Genomic DNA, 18,625 nt, shown 5'->3' with positions numbered 1-18,625 from the left:
TATCGAAGATTTTTTGAATGCCAAAATATCGAATCTGATATTTATTTTTATATATTTTAATACTTTTTCCTTTCATTACAAAGCTGTGTCGAATCACCACAATCTTAGCTTAACATTTATTTGTCCTATTTGTAAACGAAAGTACTAAAATGCAGGGCCCTTACAAGATGACCAAAAGGTGACAAGTTATATATGTAAACATATTTAAAATAAAATAGTATTATCAAAATAACGAGCCGTTTATAAAAGCAAGAAAAAAATATTTTTGTCTAAAAAATATTAAATATATCGATATTATACAGTTATATTTTAAATATTATTTTTTGTTTATTATAAAAATAGTATATATTCAATATATTTTTAAACATCCGACAACTCTAGTTTGGTTGGTTCATTCAAGTCATTCACCAACACTACTTTAGTTATTTTTTATAACGCAAGAGGGCGTCTTAAGAGTTTACGGTACATTTATTAACATTTAACGAATTTTTAAAAGTGAAAAAAAAAACTTTTTATAATACTTAAAAACACACAAGCTCAAGACACTAGAGCCAAAAGCTCATCTAACGTGGCCTGACTAGAAACGAGGACGACTTCTGGTCGCTGATTTTCTGGATCAGCCGACCATATTCTTTATAACGATTACTTTAAAACCATTACATCATGTTTTCGATGGGAATTCGAACCCCAAGCTCATGTGTTCATTTAGTAACTAAATTTTAGTTTATCAAAAATCCTTTTTTTTTCAAAATAGTAAAAAATGTATAAAAAACAGAAAACAAAAACCATAATTTTTGTTTGGCAGCTACAAGGATTTGACACTCTGGTTATTTTTTGTTTTTTACTAATAAATTACTGGGGTCTTGGAATCCCCAGCATTTTATCTGTGATTTATGAGAAACAAGTTAATCAGTGTCTTAATATGAATGAAATTCGAATTTCCGACACTTTGGATTGTTTATCAGTATAATGGTTGCTTTAAATAAATGAAAGGCTCTTGATTGAGATAAGAAGAAAACAATTCAAAATGTATCAGAAAATAAATATGCTATAAAATGTAGGTGAACATTTTAACGCTAGGGGGCGTTGTAGTGGAACGTTTTTAAAATGTCTTTAAAATTTTTTTTGGTTTTTCATTTTTGTGAGTAGATTTATAATGTTTAACAATAATTGCCGATTTCTTGTGTCTAATAATAATAACTACACACGTAAATATTTAACTACTCCAAAATAATGATTTTATTATTCTGAAAATTGAAATATTTACCAATCAAGCAAAATTTAAAATTTTTTATGGGGTGCTTATAAGAAAGAAATAAAGGTTAGAAAAATTATATTTAAATTTGATCTCTAATAACCTTTGAATTCCAAATCTCGAAGTATTTATTATAACGGTTATTTGTTTAGAGTGTGCAAATGAAATTCTGAGAATTGAAAGTTTATGTGATACCGTTTATTATGGGGTTTCATCAAGGCGTCATGATAAAAGAAAGAAAGAATAAAAACTACACCCGATAATTGCTCGATCGTAAATTAACCAAATCAGTTTTCAAGTGGAGTGGGGAGTATAAAAGCAAAATCTGAAATACGATCAGGCGCACTCTCAACAAAATTGGCAAGTCGTGAAAGTGGAAACTTAAAATATTCTACAATGTGGTTCAAGGCGTTGATTCTTTCCCTGGCGGTCGTGGCCGTTCTCGGAGCAGTGGCTCCACCCGCCTTCCAGATATCGGAGGAGACATCTTTGGCCGACATCTTGCTGAACTCTCCTGCTTTCCGGAACGCTGAAACCTTCAACTTGGGCTGCATTGACTTTTACGTTCCGGAACTTAAGGTCCATGCCGACAAGTACGACGATGATGTAAAAGTTTGCCAGGAAGACTACAAAAAGGGCTTCGAGGGTATCGATGCCACTTACGCCTTTTCTCGCAATGAGCTCTTCGACTCGCTCCGAGGATCCTGCAGTGCCCTGCTCGGCTGCGACAGCCAGACTACCAACTCTGGCGCCTTTACTTGTCTGACCAAGACGGTGAGGAACTCGCAAAAGCTTCGATTGGATAATTTTCTCATTTTGTGCTTAAAATTTTTTAGTGTCCCGATGAGATCAAGTCGATAAACAAAATTGCTGACAATGCCACTGATCTAAACAAGGAAGTCGTGGAAAAGTTCAACGCCATCGAGACCACATTGCTAAACTGCCAAGTCCTGGCCCAGCGCACCTACAGGACCAACCATGGCCAGTGTCTGGAGGATCTTAACGGTTGCCTGGATGACCCCAACTGGGAATATCCTGCCAGCACCGCTCTTTACTAAGGGTTTAAGCCTGAAATTGTACAGGCGTGAAAGTTTCCAATTAAATTTATACATAAAGTTTGAAATTTGAATGTTAATGAACAAGATTAAAGTTTTATTCAAGAGACGAATAAACCCATATTAAATGAATCTATTAATCGAGAGTTTAACTTATACTTCAAACTCACTTGAAATAAAAGACTCCAAAGCGTTTAAAAATTTGTGTTTTTTAAGGTAAATCATATTTTAGCGAATATTTTAAATAAAAGTCCAAATTAGATTGCCTGATTTATTTTTTATTCAATTTATAGATGACGTTATTCTAAAAGTGTTTAAATGGCTCTACCAAAAATTGTTTACACCACAAATGTAGTTGTGGGTTGACAAGTGGTAGTAGTAGTATAATCATAAGTAGAACTGATTAAGATATTCTTTTCTCCCTTGAGACAAGCGTTTAATGCCTCGTATGTGTCAGCGGTATCCGTCACATAGTTGACGTCTGCCTTATTTAAGCAACTATCCTTTTGAGTGCTTATTGTAAGATAGGCCTCCTCCAGTTTTGTTGCGATTTCGGTGGCATTTGCCGAAATACTATAGAATATCTTGGAGTTCTCGGCGGACACGGAACTGGCACATTCCAAACGATTCAGCAATTCCTCGAGGGTTGTTTGCTCCTTGGTCCAAGCCTGACAGCAGGCACTGCAGGAATTGGTGGCCTGGTCACTGATTTCCTTGTAGGATCCCGCATAGGAGTTATCAATAACTTCCTTTGCCATGGTGAAGTTCGAGGTGCAGTATTCGAATTCAGTCTCGTACTGCACTACAATTGCATTCAGTTTGGGTGAGTAGAAGTCAAAGCAGGTCCTTGAGGAGTCTGCGTGGGTGACAGCTAGCTCTCTGTTCTCGGCCTGCAGTTCCTGGATGTGGGCGTTGGGTCTGAGCGGAGCGTGAATTTTGAAGGCCTGGGAGGCGCCCAAGAAGAGGCAGATTGCCAGGATCAGGGATGGCTTTCGGAACATCTTCGTCGGAGTTGTGGCGGCCAATGGGCCAGCCTACACCTATTTATATGGAAGCACAACGTACTATTGTCATTATCTTTTTAATTAAACCATTATAACGCCTGTTTTCGTGGTGTAGATAAAGAGTTGAATGGTTGACAAGTCTATTTGTTCAGAGGATATCGGGGTACTTTTTGAAATGATATCTATATTTCTTTTTTGAAAATAACAATTGTGTGCGGATTATTTTATCTTTAACAGAAGGCAGTGATTCTAGAGCGCAATGATCTAACTAAGCTTACGGATGAAATTCAGTAGAATTATCAAAAAGGATAATCCAACTAAGAACTAAACTTAAAATTTGAATTGGCTTTAATATTAATGGGAATTTTATTCAAGTTAAAAGAAAAGAGAATTCTCCTTAAAAATATTTTCCTTTGGCATTTTTTTAAGAAAATTATATTGCTGCAAATATGTTTATGAAAAAGTCTATATTAGATTGCTTGATATTTCTTTATTCAATTTTTAAACGACTTTCCACTAAAAGTATTTTTAGAGCCATTTAAACCAAAATGTTCCATTGCCTCAGGTGTAGGTAGATCCTTACAAGGCTTAGAAGTAGTTAACTTATACGTCGATTACTTTATTATTTTCTCCCCTAAGACATGCGTTTAAGACATCGTAGGTGTCTGCGGTTTCCGTCACATACTTGACCTCTGCATTATTCAAACATATATCTTTTTGGGTGTTTAAAGTAAGATACTCTCCTTCCAATTGTGTAGCAACCTCGGTAGCATTTGCGGAAATACCGTAGAACGTCTTTGAGCTCTGGGCGGAATCTGCACTGATATAGTCCAGACGATTGACCAGTTCCTCAAGAGTTGGTTGTTCCCTGGTCCAAATCTGGTAATCAACGATATGAATGCACGAAGTTTTGAGCTGGTTTCCAATATAATAGTAGGATGGCAAGTAGTTTCGATTAATAATGTCCTTCGCCATAGTATAGTTCGATGTACAGTATTCGAATTCAGTCTCGTACAGCGCTAAAATTGCATTCAGTTTGGGTGAGTAGAAGTCAAAGCAGGTCCTTGAGGAGTCTGCGTGGGTGACAGCTAGCTCTCTGTTCTCGGCCTGCAGCTCCTGGATGTGGGCGTTGGGTCTGAGCGGAGCGTGAATTTTGAAGGCCTGGGAGGCGCCCAAGAAGAGGCAGATTGCCAGGATCAGGGATGGCTTTCGGAACATCTTCGTCGGAGTTGTTGCGGCCAATGGGCCATCCTACACCTATTTATATGGAAGCACAACGTACTATTGTCATTATCTTTTTAATTAAACCATTATAACGCCTGTTTTCGTGGTGTAGATAAAGAGTTGAATGGTTGACAAGTCTATTTGTTCAGAGGATATCGGAGTACTTTTTAAAATGATATCTATATTTCTTTTTTGAAAATAACAATTGTGTGCGGATTATTTTATCTTTAACAGAAGGCAGTGATTCTAGAGCGCAATGATCTAACTAAGTTTTCGGATAATATTCAGTAGAATTATCAAAAAGGATAATCCAACTAAGAACTAAACTTAAAATTTGAATTGGCTTTAATATTAATGGGAATTTTATTCAAGTTAAAAGAAAAGAGAATTCTCCTTAAAAATATTTTCCTTTGGCATTTTTTTAAGAAAATTATATAGCTGCAAATATGTTTATGAAAAAGTCTATATTAGATTGCTTGATATTTCTTTATTCAATTTTTAAACGACTTTCCACTAAAAGTATTTTTAGAGCCATTTAAACCAAAATGTTCCATTGCCTCAGGTGTAGGTAGATCCTTACAAGGCTTAGAAGTAGTTAACTTATACGTCGATTACTTTATTATTTTCTCCCCTAAGACATGCGTTTAAGACATCGTAGGTGTCTGCGGTTTCCGTCACATACTTGACCTCTGCATTATTCAAACATATATCTTTTTGGGTGTTTAAAGTAAGATACTCTCCTTCCAATTGTGTAGCAACCTCGGTAGCATTTGCGGAAATACCGTAGAATGTCTTTGAGCTCTGGGCGGAATCTGCACTGATATAGTCCAGACGATTGACCAGTTCCTCAAGAGTTGGTTGTTCCCTGGTCCAAATGTGGTAATCAACGATATGAATGCACGAAGTTTTGAGCTGGTTTCCAATATAATAGTAGGATGGCAAGTAGTTTCGATTAATAATGTCCTTCGCCATAGTAAAGTTCGATGTACAGTATTCAAATGCAGACGCGTACTGCACTACAATGGCATTAAGTTTGGGTGAGTAGAAGTCAAAACAGCTCCTAAAGGTGTCTGGGTGGGTGGCTGCTAGCTCTCTGTTTTCCTGCTCTAGTTTCTGGATATGGACGTTGGTTCTGTTCGTAGCGTGAAGTTTGAGGGCCAAGGAGGCGCCCACAAACAAACAGGTTACCAGGATCAGGGATTGCCGTCGAAACATCTTTGCCGGAGCTCTGGAAGCTAATCGACCATCCAACCTCTATTTATATGGAATCTTACAGCACCATTTCTACGTAATTATCTTTTTGATATACCTCGTTAATTAAATATTATTATAATATCTAAACCAACTATAATTCCTGGTTTTGATTATGTTCAATAGTTGACAATCTATTTGCTCAGACACCTCTGATAATTCAAAGCTTAATTGCCAAATAAAAATCGTGTATCGCAGACAATTTTTTGCGAATTAGTTATCTCTAAAGGAAGGCTGTGATTCTAGAGAACCTATAATCTAAAGTGAAACAAGCTAATAGAAGAAATTAAGTAGAATTATCGAAAAACACAATCCAATTAGGAAATACATTTTGACATTTCATCGAACAAAAAGCAATTAAAGAATATAAAGATAATTGGAACGACTTATGGATATAAAAGGGCTGATCAGTACCCCCACTGCATTCAGTTGTGAGTGAAGGTCTTACAGCTTGACAATGTTTTCCAGATCCACGCTGTTCGTAGGGATCCTAGCCATTGGCCTGGTCACTGGCCTGGGCATTGGTCCCAAACTAAAGGTTTCGAAACTGAAACTGCCGATCACCAAAAAGCTCGAAAGTCTGCACCAGCAAACAGAGGTCCTGGCTGCTCTCGAGCCCACCAAATCCCAGTCCTGCTTCAACTACTATACCCCGATCCTTAACAAGTACACGTTCAGGTACGAGGTGGACTTTGACTTGTGTCTGTCGGTCTTCAATAGCTCCAGTACCGAGGTAACCGAAGCCTGGAACAGCACTCTGTACCAAATTCAGAATGGTGGGGATAAGGGATGCTCAGAGTTCAAAGAATGTAGGAGTTTTTCGGACCTCGACTTGGCTTTCAGGTGTTTCGCCGAATCGGTAAGTAGACTTATATACATAATTATATTATTTATTTTGCAAATATTTATTTTTGTTTAGGGCGCAGAACAATCGAAAGTTCTTTTCCAAGTGTCTGCTAATGTCACCGAGGTTGCTTCTTTTGTGAAGATCAGTCTACTGACCCTCCAGACCCAGTTGGATTCCTGTGTGAATCATGCTCAAAGGGAATACATTGAGGACACTTCTAGCACCTACGAACAATTGAATAATTGTCTTAAAGGAGCCCCTCTTCCTGAAGTGACTACTACTACTACAACTACTACTTACACTACTCCTGAGCCTACTCAAAGCACTTATTAAATTTTATTTGTGGAATAAAAAAAACTTTAGATTGAGCCTGAATTAACAAACACTTCAAATTGATTTAAAAACTGTAACATCATAGAAAGTTGTTCTAAAATAGAAACTCTCTTGTTCAGCTTTGGACCACCCGAATTTAGAAATCATATCAATGTCGAAACCGAAACTATCTGGCTAATTTCTTTTATGTCAACGTTTAACGACAGTCCCACAGAGTTTGTCCAGTTTTCCCACAGTCTTCTTGAGATTTTTGACCATATCGCACGATCTATCAATGGTTGGTTGGACATCCTTTGACCTTGCCACACCCGAAAAACCAACAATCCAGCAGCCTGTGCCGGCAGGTACACGGAAATCAATTCCTATCTTGTCCCGACCTAAAATACAAGAGTTGCCTTTTCAAGAGTGCCGACACACTAGCACACGAAGCCTTTGTCAGCGACCCAAAATTTTGCGCTTAATTAATTGTGAAATATTGGCTGGAAAATCAATTGACAATTGCGTTTGCCTTCGCCTTTGCGTTTGAGTTTGACTCTTCCTGCCGCAATTGAGTTGTAATGGAATTTGCAGCAAATGGCCAAGTAGGCGTCAAAGGATCGTCGAACTCTTAAAGTGCAGAGAAGAAAACGGCAGAGGTTTCTATAAAACACGTTCCTACTCCTTGCTATTTTGTTTCATTGATAAAGTAAAGTAATTTCGTCCAGTGCACATTTACCGACGTTGCTGGAACTACAATTGCCAGTCATGTCTTCATAAATTTTATTGAATTGAACCGCCGACCGGAGTCGCGGTCTTCAACATGCGCCAAAAACACAAACACACAAATCGGCTCCGAAAGCGGGTCAGGGGGTGGATCGGTGGGTGGAAAATATAAGGGGGGACTAGGATACCTCTAGCCTATTCCGACTATTTCATCTTTTGCCGACGGCGTACGGCTCATGTTGTATGCAGCCTTAAATTGAATCGTTACAAATTTTGTTGCTCGTTATAGCAAGCGTTTTATTGCCCAACCAGTTTTGGCCCGCAATGCAAAGCAGCAAAAAGCCGAGGCTCTGAGATCTGGCTCTTGGCCAGAATGTCGAGAGCCAATCCGGAGATTATGATCGCTAAATGGTCACAGAAAACCAGCCGGCCCCGCCCCTCCTGGGCTGGGAAGAAACGGTAGCCCCTAGAACAACGGGCAGCGTTTAATAACTTCATTAAATGCCCTTTGACATTTATGCCAGACACACACTTATTTATGTGGCACTATCTGCCATTTGAGATCGGTGCAGGTCCAGGTCCAGGCCCATAGGTACAGGTAGCGAGGAACTCTATAAATTACATAATCATCTGATAGTGGAACTGTTTACAAGCCGGGTCTCGAGACAGGCACACCCACAGTAGCCACTCGGGAGACTCGGTATAAAAAGGTCATCAACTACTCGACAGAACCTATTCCAATTCCCATTGATTAGCTGCTTTTTTGTTTCATTTTATTTGACTGTCTATTCTTACATTTATTTTTTTATTAGGCAGCCGCTGGTCAGAGCTAATTGCTCTAATTTCCAGCTAAGCAGACGCGCTCTTGACATTTTTCTGGCATGTTGCTGCCCTCGGGGCAATGCCATAAATATTGCCTTTCGATCGGATGAGATCGGATCGCAGCTTGCGCCCGCCGATTTTTATCAGGAGTCATCGCAGCCAAAGTCCGCCGCTGGGATCCAAAATTTGTCGTCGTTTTGTGGCGGCCCTTTTGGCCAAACAATGGTTTTCTGGCCACGGCCATTTGAATTTCAGTTGTCCCAGAGACCCGGCCGAAAAATGCTGAGATTTATTACGGCGAATGCCCTACAATCTGGAGGAGACTTTTCACTTGCCATTCCGCCTTATCTCGCCCAGCTCCCTGGCACTCAACTTCTAATATATAGAGCTACAAAAACACGTGGCTTTAATCAGCAAATTGATAGTAAAAACTACTCATAATTGATCGACTAATTGCTGTGTTTTTATTTTTAAATAAAAACAAAAAGTATGCTTAAAATTAAATGAACTTGTTGTGTCAATAATTATTAATAGATTGGGAGCATAATTTTTTTTGGATTAGTGATTGGGGTATTATAAAATATGGAAAACAGAAAAATGTAGCACACTTATTAAGGGTTTATCCTAGGGGATTAACTGGTTGTTTTAATTGGTTCTATTTCATTAGTTACTTTGTAACTTAAACTGTTCTTAAGAGCATGTATGTTTCGTCTTGGAAGAAGTGATTTTCGTTCGATCTGCCGCTGTGATTTTTGCGTATTCCGTCCAATTCCCCGCTGAAAATCAATAGTGATCGATATGCGGCGGCCAGTTGACAGAACTTTGTTATCGTGTTGCCATTGTGGAGCTTTATTTTTTGGTGGATTTCAGCTTGAAGCACAAAATTATTATGTATCTCGGAGCGATTAACAGACGCATTTCAATTTTATTGCGCCAGATCATTATCGGAGCACAGATTGGACCTTTTTGTTTGGCTGTCGTTGCTGGGGCTGAAAACTGTACGACAACAAATCATTAGACTCCTAATCATGATCATAACAGAATCATAATAAAAAACGAAATCGGCTAAGAAACCCCAGGCAGGCGATTGTCGTCGTCTTGGTCTTCGTCGATCGGCATCAAAGGCGGCCCGAAATTAACATTGAGGCGCGAAGAGAAACTTTCCTTTCGCCGGACGACGCCAATGATTTCACCTAGTGCCACATATTGGCCAATGCCACAGCGAAGGAGAACGTGATACCATCAGTACACTGAGAGAAATTAGGGCTTAAAAGAAGCTAAAACCTTTCTGAGTGGGAAAGAAGTCAGATCAGGACATTCGGTAAAGGTCTCCAAGGATTTTAAGTCAAGTATATTTTTAAAAATGTTCCATTTTTTTTTCCACAGTACATCCTCATTATCAGCGCTTATAGACGTGCTATTGCGGGTGGCTTTGGCAATTAGACAAGTGGCTGGGTGATAGAGAAAAAAAAATGCTGGCGGCATATTTCAAAAACGCGATCCACTAATCAACTAGCCAAATGCAGGAAAACCCGTTGAGGAGGTGTGAAAATCGTTTACCAATTCACCAAGAACAACAACAGCGGCCATAATGGGTCTGCAATGGAGCGCAGTTGGGCAAATAAATTAATCAAAAGGAAATCGGCGTTGAAAGCAAACGAGTTTTAAAGTTACCCACCGTGGACCGCTAATTCACATATGATTTATTTTATAAATTAGGCAGCCCACTCGGAGATCAAAGCTGCTGCCATATCGCACTTAGCCCCATCGGTTTGTCAAATAATCATCTCCTGGTTTTAGGTTTTTGATCGCGCCGCCCGTCAGAGAAAGACAAAGGCACTTCGGAAGCGGCTTCTGTGGCCCGAAATCCGAAAAAATAACGAAACGAAATGGTTTAATTTGTTTGTCCAGCGGCAGCGTTTGGTAATGAAACGCTAAGTGGCCAGCACTTGTTTAACCAAGGCCCTATTGCCCCGGCTACTCGCCCGGTTCGGCTGACAAATTGTTTAGCCCTCGACTGAGTGTTCAGGTGAAGCCGAAATAATGGAGTCCAAGGGTTAAACACTAAAGATGAAAGTTCCTCTCACCCCATCCCAGGCTTTCCCCCACTGCTCTTATCAATTTAAGAATACAACTTTATCGCTTAATCCCCGACTTTTCCAATTATGGCACTGAGAATATGTTTGCTTTGAAATTGATTTGATTTACACCCCTCATAAGGGGAGTGTTAACCACCCGTAGCCGAAAAGAAAGGGAAGCAGCCTCAGTTCGCTGTTTATCCCATTCGCTTCACCCCTCAGCGAAGCGCTTTATGATATATGTTATTTTGATAACGAGAGTATTTAACCCGACATGGGGTTAGGAAAACAGTGATGCGAACTGGAGCTAAAAATAGCTGATATGTATGCAGTTCTTTAAAATATTAAATACACCAAATAAACATTAAAATTTTTATTTTATTTTACTGTTAATTCTGAAAGTGTAGACTTTTGTTTTAAATCCACGTAGGTGATGAGCCACGCACCTTAGATCTCTATTTATAGTGATTAAATTTATTGACATAACATATATTGATAAATATTTAATATTTATTATAAATCTAAATCGCATCTAAAAACTAGCATAAAAAAAAAACATCCAAGTGAACAACACTGTAACTAAGAGCTGCCTCAGATACTCCCATAATTTGCCCGCCTAACGAGTCTCCGGACCAAATCCCAGGAACCCACAAACCACCCTCGCCTGGCCCGTCTTTTCTGGTGGTGGCTACCACATCCTCCTCTTGGATTCACTCCGCCGTTCTGCTGGCTGTCGACGCATATTAATCCAATTATCATGCACTGTGCACGAAATCACTTAATCGTTTCGAAATGCGGAAGACCAGCCAGATGAGGGGGCGGTGGCAACGCTTAAGCCACCAAAATGGTTACATTGGGATATTATGGAATAGTTGGACTTATTCCGGTTTAGTTGAATTTAGTTTCTGACTTTATGATTGTGATTGATGCGAGCTGTACGCCTGGATGTGTTTAAGGATGGCTGTCGCCTTTTGACAGATTCTAAATTGATTCCAAATGCAATCATAACAGGATTGAAAATGGCATACTATTTTTATTTAAAGAAATTCTTATTCTCGGAGAATAATCTAAAGTTTTACTATTTTTAAGGCAAGAACTTAGTCTACCATCAGAGGATACAATAAACGTTGCATCACTATCCCACGAGCCTTATACGAGAGTGAAACAATTTGATTTAATTAAAAAATTATGGGATTACATATATTAATGCTTGTCAAGCAATATATATGCAAATTTCGCAAACACCCAGCTCGCACGAAGGGAAAACAGGATGACAGGGAGCAGACTGCGGCGAGTGTCGCATATTAAAGAATATTTTATTTGCTTTTATTACACAGCACGCCCATCTCACCCTGGCCGGAGGCTATGTTGGCCTTTTCGTTCTCCCCACCCCTCAAACTCAGGAGTCCGGTCGTCCTTTCCGCGCCCACTTTGCCCTCCATGCCCACGTAGCAGCATACCACCGGAAACTTGCAGCGCAGACTCTGACGATATGGAATAAAACTGAGAAAAAATGAAACCCGAGGAGGGAGCAACGCAATCGTTTGTCCCACAATGAGGCTGAGAATCTAATAAATTGTGGCACTGTCACTTGGCTTAGTGAAGGATAACTGGCCACACGCCCTCTGCCAGAAAAGAAAAGGAAAACAACAACAAACAGTTACAACATTTTGCTGCAAGGGGCTCATCAAAAATTCATAACGCGCCACGTAATAAAAATTATTCAAATTTTTCGCAGCCACCGAAGAAGACGAGGGTTGGAGTAACGAGGCGGGGGAGGGTGAAATTTTTAGGTTATAGCTTTTGGTCTTGCAAAAGTCAACAAAATTGCGGTGATGTTTCAGAGCCGGGAATGTGGCAGAAGAGGCAAGCGACAAACGCAGAAAAAGGACAAATCACACCCTCGATTATGATGCACACAGCATCATATTATATACGTCGAAAGCAGTTGAGTTCAAGGTTATAGTTGTGGGATTTTTGGGATTCGAAGTTATATAAAATATATTTTATTATTTTCAAAGAAAAATAATCCAAAAATTAAGTGACATTAGCAATAACCTTTAGCTTTTTTAATATTTACTTTTAATTATATGACTAAATAAAAATATTGCGGAAATTCATATACAGAATTATGAGTCTTTCGCTTCAAATATTTTTAATCTAGTATTTCATTATAATTTATTATTAAAAACAAAAAACAAAATCCAAAGATTTGGCTGATAAAGTTTTTTAGTATACAATATTTCCCCAATCTAGCTCCTATTCTTGTGCCATCCACTGTTAATTTCCTCAAAAAAAAAAAGAAATGGTGGACTGTAAGGATATTCATGGGTCGTGTGGCCAAACGGAAATTGAATGATTTTGCGCAACAGTAGCGGAAGTTGCTACTTTATAGTCATTTAGTGGTTGGTCGTCGGACAATGCATCACGGGCTTATCACATGTTTGAGCTTCGGCGGCTGTCACAGGCGGATTACAGCCGAAAACCACACTCAGCGATGGGTGGTGGTTGTTAAAAAATTTTACAGAAATCGAAACCTGGCTAGGATGTCCGATAACAAAATAAAAGTGCCGCAGGACGACAATGACAGAGATGTCGCTTCCCAGGCGTCGACGCTGTTTCCGGCGGAAGTGTAATTTGATATTTTACAGCTCCGCACGAGCATCATATGCTTATACTTGGCTTACTGAAAAGGGATTCTCGATTCGAAGGAAACCTCTTCACGACTCTCCACGAAGAACGCTAATTTCTGCAATTGACTTTTAAAGCCTTTGGTTTGAGAACGGCGCCTGTCAGACCGGCAGAACGCACATAACGAGCTCCTTTTTTGTGCAAAAAAATTGTGCATTTCAATTCAATTTCCTCTCGCATGCGAAATTGCACACAGAGGAGTAGCGATGAGGGCCTAGACCAGGGCCAGAAGTTTTGCCTGAATGAAAGCCATGGTAACAGGGTAAATACCTGGTTACAGTCATTATTGGAAAGGACAGACTTCGGTTGTCAAGAAAAATGTATCTAGATTTTTATAATTTTTTTTTATAAAAAAACTCAATATTCTTAATCTCATACATAGTCCTTTAAGATAATTGTTTTAAAATTTTTTAGTGAATTTCCCTTGCCATCTAGCGACTACTGTATGTGCCATATATTGGCAATTTCGTTGGCCAGTTTCCATGGCCTGTTTTTGGCCATTCAATGAATCGCTTTGGCTCCGTGGCCAACTCGGTTTCCCCAACTGCCAGATATCTGTGGTGATGTCCGTGAGTGAGTGAACTGTCACAATTGACGTGGGGCGTATAAATTTTACATTTAACGAAAACGTAATCGAATTGAGCGAGCTGTATATGGTGGGGCCAAAAAAAAGCAACCCGAGCAGAGGGACGGTGGATCAGGGGAGCAGCCAGTTAGCCAACATGGCTTAGCTGCCTCTCTTTCACCCACTCTATAGCCCACTCTTTCTCTCCCCGATTTCGTTATAAAGACATCAGGCGAGGCGCATGGCAATTTGTGGGACGCCACAAAAAGAGGAGAGCTGGCAGCTGGGAGCTGGGAGGTAGGAGGTGGGTGGTGGCTATGCCAATTTGATGGCAGCATGCACAGAATGCATTCATCAGGCCAAGATTGTTAGCCATCGATGGGGCCTGTTGGGGATCAGATCAGATCGGGTTGGATTGGCTCGGATTCGATTGGATTATGTGCATTCCCAGGCTCACATTATTAACTGCACGGATGCGTGTAATGGGCCACCTTGGAAAATAATAATGACCATGGCCTCGTAGCTACCGTCACCTGGGGACACATTTGGCCAACGTTTTTCAGTCAGCATAAAAATTTATCAAATCAAATTCAAATGATTTCAGGGAAGCACAAAAAAACGTGCGAATCAAATGCAAAATAGTAAAGCTGAGGTATAAAAATTTCATGACAATCAAATACTCGATCTTCTCCTACTCCTGATGGTCCTGTTCCTTGAGCTAAAATGAAATGGATACGTGATGTTTGTTTGCCTGAAAAATTTGCATGTGAAAAGCGTCCTTTTCCATCAAAATGTCGTTTGGCAGCGCCAACAACGTTAAATGGAATGCAAATCGATTAAAATGAAATCAAATCCAATCAGCAAACCAATCGCAGCTTTGTTTGCCTTCGGGGCAAATGGCCAAATCATTGCCGCCGGCTGGGAGCTAAGGACCTCCGCAGGCGTCTCCTTTGAAATCGGTAGATGTGTAGTATATGGGCGTTGCCTTTTGCCAGCTGCTCACAAATCGCTTAACTCAAATTGACTTGTCAATATTTAATTAGGCGTTGGCCGGGAAACAGTATGCGGGTTCTGTTCAGCCTGCTTTGATGTCTCCTGATGTCTCCGCTTCCTGCGGATTAGTTGGCGGTTTCCTTTGTCTATCGCCTCTCGAGTGTCTGTATTTGTACACAGAAAAATATCTATCAGATTAATGAAGAATTTCGTACATTTTGCAATCAAAATAGTCATTAAAACAGAGACTTATTTTAGGGTTCTTAGAAAAACATTATCAAATAAATAAAAATATCGTTTAGAATTAATGCAATTATTAAAAAAATGGTTATTTCTTATGTTTATATTTTTTATATATTTTTTTTGGAAGTAATAATTATATTTTCCCCAAGTTCTCATTAATTCTCAGTGATTCATGCTCCAACGGGGCGTATACGCAACCTCTTATTCCCCAACCGCGCCAATCACTATCAATCATTTGATTTTGGCAAACAGCTAGCACAATAAATGTCAAATGCGTTTTAATACAATTAAGGGTCTTTGGTACTAGCATCCCGGCATTAAGAGGCTTAATTTTTTGCTGACTTTGATTTTGATTTCGATTCCGATAGCAACAAACGCCTTGTCGTGTCCTTTGTCAAAAGGCACGTGAAAAAACGTGTCCCATTGACATTCAGCTTGATGAATGATCAGAAGCTCCTCGGGTTCGGCCTGGTCTCTTTGAGTATATTAGTCTTTCCCAGATATTGCCGGGCCTTGACTGACTGCTGACACGTGACTCCCTCTGACGAATATCCGAACGGGGTGTGAGGCCATATTTTGGGCTTATATTTAGCAGAAAAAGTGTGAGCCTGCCACTACAAAACTGTGAAGGGTTTTCAGTTTAACAATGGGCTGTTAAATACGTAAGGTAAAGGTTGGAAAAATAAATTAAACATTAGAGCTTTGATTAATTGTTGTGTAGGAAGAGTAAAGTTTTTAAAGACTTGATTAAAAAATTATTTTAGTTTTGATAATACTCAACTGTCATATTCCCTGTCCCTTAGTTGCTCAATTTGCTATTTTATTGACAAAAGTGTCAAAAACAATTTGCAAAGAGTGGGGATATGTAATGCATAGTATATACTACAGCACCCTCATCCGATCTCATTAGCAGTGCTCGATACCTCCGGTGAAAAGTTTGTTGCGGACAACCTCAATATCTAAATTCGATATTCACTTCGTTCGCATGATGCTGTTTGCAATAGTAAACGGAAATTTCGCACAACGCAAGCAAAACTTTTTGTTTCCTGTTGTTGTCAATAACTAATTCGTTTGTCATTTTCCGTTTACATAACATATCAGTGGGCACAGCTTGGGGAAAATGGGGGGAAATTCAACCACAACGACCGCAATTCAAGCAACAAAATGCTGCACGTATAAGGACAAAGTTTTCTAGCCTGGTGTCTTGTGGCTGGGTCCTTGGGTGGTCCTTTTTGTTTTTGTTGTGGCTGTTGGTTTGTTTATCGCTTCCAGGCTACAACGACAACATTATTGCAAAAGTGTTCGAAACATATTGAAAGCTGAATGTAAGCATACAAGCCTCATGCCAGAGGGTTTCCCCTGGCTTTTCACCCCCAGAAGATGGAAGGCAATAGAGGATGTGGCTGAGGATGGGTGGCGTTTTCCCACATTTCAAGTGTCAATTTTGTCGTGGAGCTCATAAAATGGCGGCCAGTGGTGGAGGAAAGAGGGAAACACTTTTCAAATAATTATCATGTTACTAAATGTTTAAGTTTTTTCTATAGAGCCTTTTTCTTATTTTATATAAAAAATAAACCCTACTATCGTAAGCCTCTGCTTTCAGCCTATGAGAGTTTGTATTGCCACTGCGATTTACATTAATTTGCCATTTTTCATGCTGTGCCCCGGCACTTGAATTTATGTCTATGTGCGGGTGAATCATAAAAAGTACGTCAAGATTTTCCTATGTAAATGATGGCGCGGCAATGAAAAAGGATCAGGCTTTATGTGATGGCTCAAACTATGTCCTGGCTGCCGACTGCTGCTACTCCTGCGAATAATGTGATGCCATAAAACGGCAAGATATTTGGGTGCGTGGATATATCCTGTGAACTGCCAACAGGTTCTCCACTCGGAGATTTGCATTTGGAATAAGATTGGCTGACAAGCGCCTGGAAAAAAATGTTAATTTAGTGCACGATGCGTTGACAACGACATCGCGACTCTTATGCAGATATATCAGTCACTATCCAGCCAACGAGAGCCATCCAGCCAGGCTGCTTGTCATAAAGCGATCAAGCAGAAGGCTTGACATTTCAATTTGCAAGCCGAAAGGAGACGAACGCGTTGCGTTGAGAACAGACAACAGTCATGCACTTGGGGAAATTTTTAAAATATTTTCCAAGGAATGCTAATGCAGTTTAAAGTTCTTGATAAATTTATAAAAAACCTGACCTTTTTTTAAAATATTTTATTCTGGTTTGTATGGCCGGAAAGTACTCATATTTAGAAAAATCATTAGTACACTAGGAATTTGTTTAATTTAAAATATAACCAACACATCAAGTTTTGCATCTATTTAACACAAAAATCTATTTGTAATAAAATTGGAAAAAATATATTTTCTTGTGCATCAGCAGCCACGACATCGAATCGACAACGAAAACATACGAGCCAGAGAAGACAGGACAACATTCGCGACAACATGCAAATATGCAAATCGATGCGTTGACAATTTTCAGCCAAATCAAATATGCAATTTCAGTCGAGAATTGCATGGCATCCAAACGGAAGATACCCAAACTTGCCACCAACTCCAGTAATCTAGAAGCAACCAACTTTCCAGCACTCTCACGAGTTTTGTTAATTTATTTTGGCCGCGTGCCGGTAAGAAATCGCCAGTAGCAACTACAATGCGATGCCAGCTACAAGCAATTACGAAAAAGTTACTGTAATCCCGAGTCCTGAGAGTCCTGCGCCTGCTCCCTGACAATGGAACAAGCGCTAAGCGGCTTAGGATTGTTGACTTTCACATCAGCCTCACTTAGGGGTTGATCCTTGCCATGGCATCCTGCGACTCCTGTCCTATGTTTGTTGTTTTGTGCCTCGCTTTTTGCCCGATGCGTGATTAGCCTATTAGCCAAACAACATAGAACGGAGGAGGGTCACACAAAAAATAGAGAACCAGGACACAATCCCTGCTCATGATGAGAAAGGTAAATATTGAATCTGATGCTCGGTGACGAGCCTGTCATCTTCACAAAAAAAACGGAGCAAATCCAATAAATATAAATGCCCGCAAGGCGTTAGTTATTATGGCAAATCCAATAAAGTTCAGCGTGGGATAAAATTTACTAGAGGGTTGAAAAGGTTATGATCTAACTACAGACAAAATGTCTAAAATAGTTTACAAAGAGTGGGACTTGTCATTAAGCCTTGTATATTTTTGAAAATTTTAATATCTTTCCAATTAATCAAAAATATTTTCCGGTAAATTCTTGGATGGTTTGTCTTCTTTGAAGCCAATTTTATATGTGGATCATCTCGGTCTTCGAGACCTATAAATCACAGAGAACAAATATTTATGTGCAAGCATTTAAAAAGCCAAATGAGCCCTGGACTTGACCATATATTCATGGTCTGGCTTGACTGGCTATCGTTTTATATATTTTTTTTCGTTTTTGGGCTACAAGCCAGCGGCCGGAGCTGGGCTTGCATTGTTTTCCGGTCGCTTATTGACGAAAATTTCAGAAATTTTAATTTAAAATATTTCTTTGAATGCTAAATTGTTGACTCTTTGCAC

At 39.5% G+C, this 18,625-nt stretch overlaps 5 protein-coding genes across 5 annotated transcripts; 2 read left to right on the top strand and 3 right to left on the bottom strand.

The window, feature by feature from the left end:
• The first annotated feature begins 1,530 nt into the window (after window positions 1–1,530).
• Window positions 1,531–2,456, top strand: LOC108128031 (uncharacterized). The gene is made up of 2 exons (XM_017245392.3): window positions 1,531–2,029; window positions 2,092–2,456. Exons 1-2 carry the CDS (start codon window positions 1,652–1,654, stop codon window positions 2,311–2,313), a joined length of 600 nt encoding a protein of 199 aa, XP_017100881.2. The 5' UTR covers window positions 1,531–1,651; the 3' UTR covers window positions 2,314–2,456.
• A 192-nt stretch (window positions 2,457–2,648) lies between these two features.
• Window positions 2,649–3,311, bottom strand: LOC108128044 (uncharacterized). Its single transcript, XM_017245409.2, has one exon. The coding sequence runs from the start codon at window positions 3,309–3,311 to the stop codon at window positions 2,649–2,651; it is 663 nt and encodes a 220-aa protein (XP_017100898.2).
• A 606-nt stretch (window positions 3,312–3,917) lies between these two features.
• On the bottom strand, window positions 3,918–4,532 carry LOC122321634 (uncharacterized). The gene has a single exon (XM_043212387.1). It carries the CDS (start codon window positions 4,530–4,532, stop codon window positions 3,918–3,920), a length of 615 nt encoding a protein of 204 aa, XP_043068322.1.
• A 606-nt stretch (window positions 4,533–5,138) lies between these two features.
• LOC108127995 (uncharacterized) lies at window positions 5,139–5,753 on the bottom strand. The gene has a single exon (XM_017245344.3). It carries the CDS (start codon window positions 5,751–5,753, stop codon window positions 5,139–5,141), a length of 615 nt encoding a protein of 204 aa, XP_017100833.2.
• Window positions 5,754–6,228: 475 nt separating this feature from the next.
• Window positions 6,229–7,003, top strand: LOC108128043 (uncharacterized). The gene is made up of 2 exons (XM_017245408.3): window positions 6,229–6,648; window positions 6,709–7,003. The coding sequence occupies exons 1-2, from the start codon at window positions 6,247–6,249 to the stop codon at window positions 6,967–6,969; spliced, it is 663 nt and encodes a 220-aa protein (XP_017100897.2). The 5' UTR covers window positions 6,229–6,246; the 3' UTR covers window positions 6,970–7,003.
• The last annotated feature ends 11,622 nt before the right edge of the window (window positions 7,004–18,625 follow it).

The sequence above is a fragment of the Drosophila bipectinata genome, chromosome 3R (assembly GCF_030179905.1).
Source record: "Drosophila bipectinata strain 14024-0381.07 chromosome 3R, DbipHiC1v2, whole genome shotgun sequence".
Taxonomy (NCBI): domain Eukaryota; kingdom Metazoa; phylum Arthropoda; class Insecta; order Diptera; family Drosophilidae; genus Drosophila; species Drosophila bipectinata.
The sequence above is the reverse complement of the archived record's forward strand: the minus strand, read 5'-3'. Positions and strand labels throughout refer to the sequence as shown.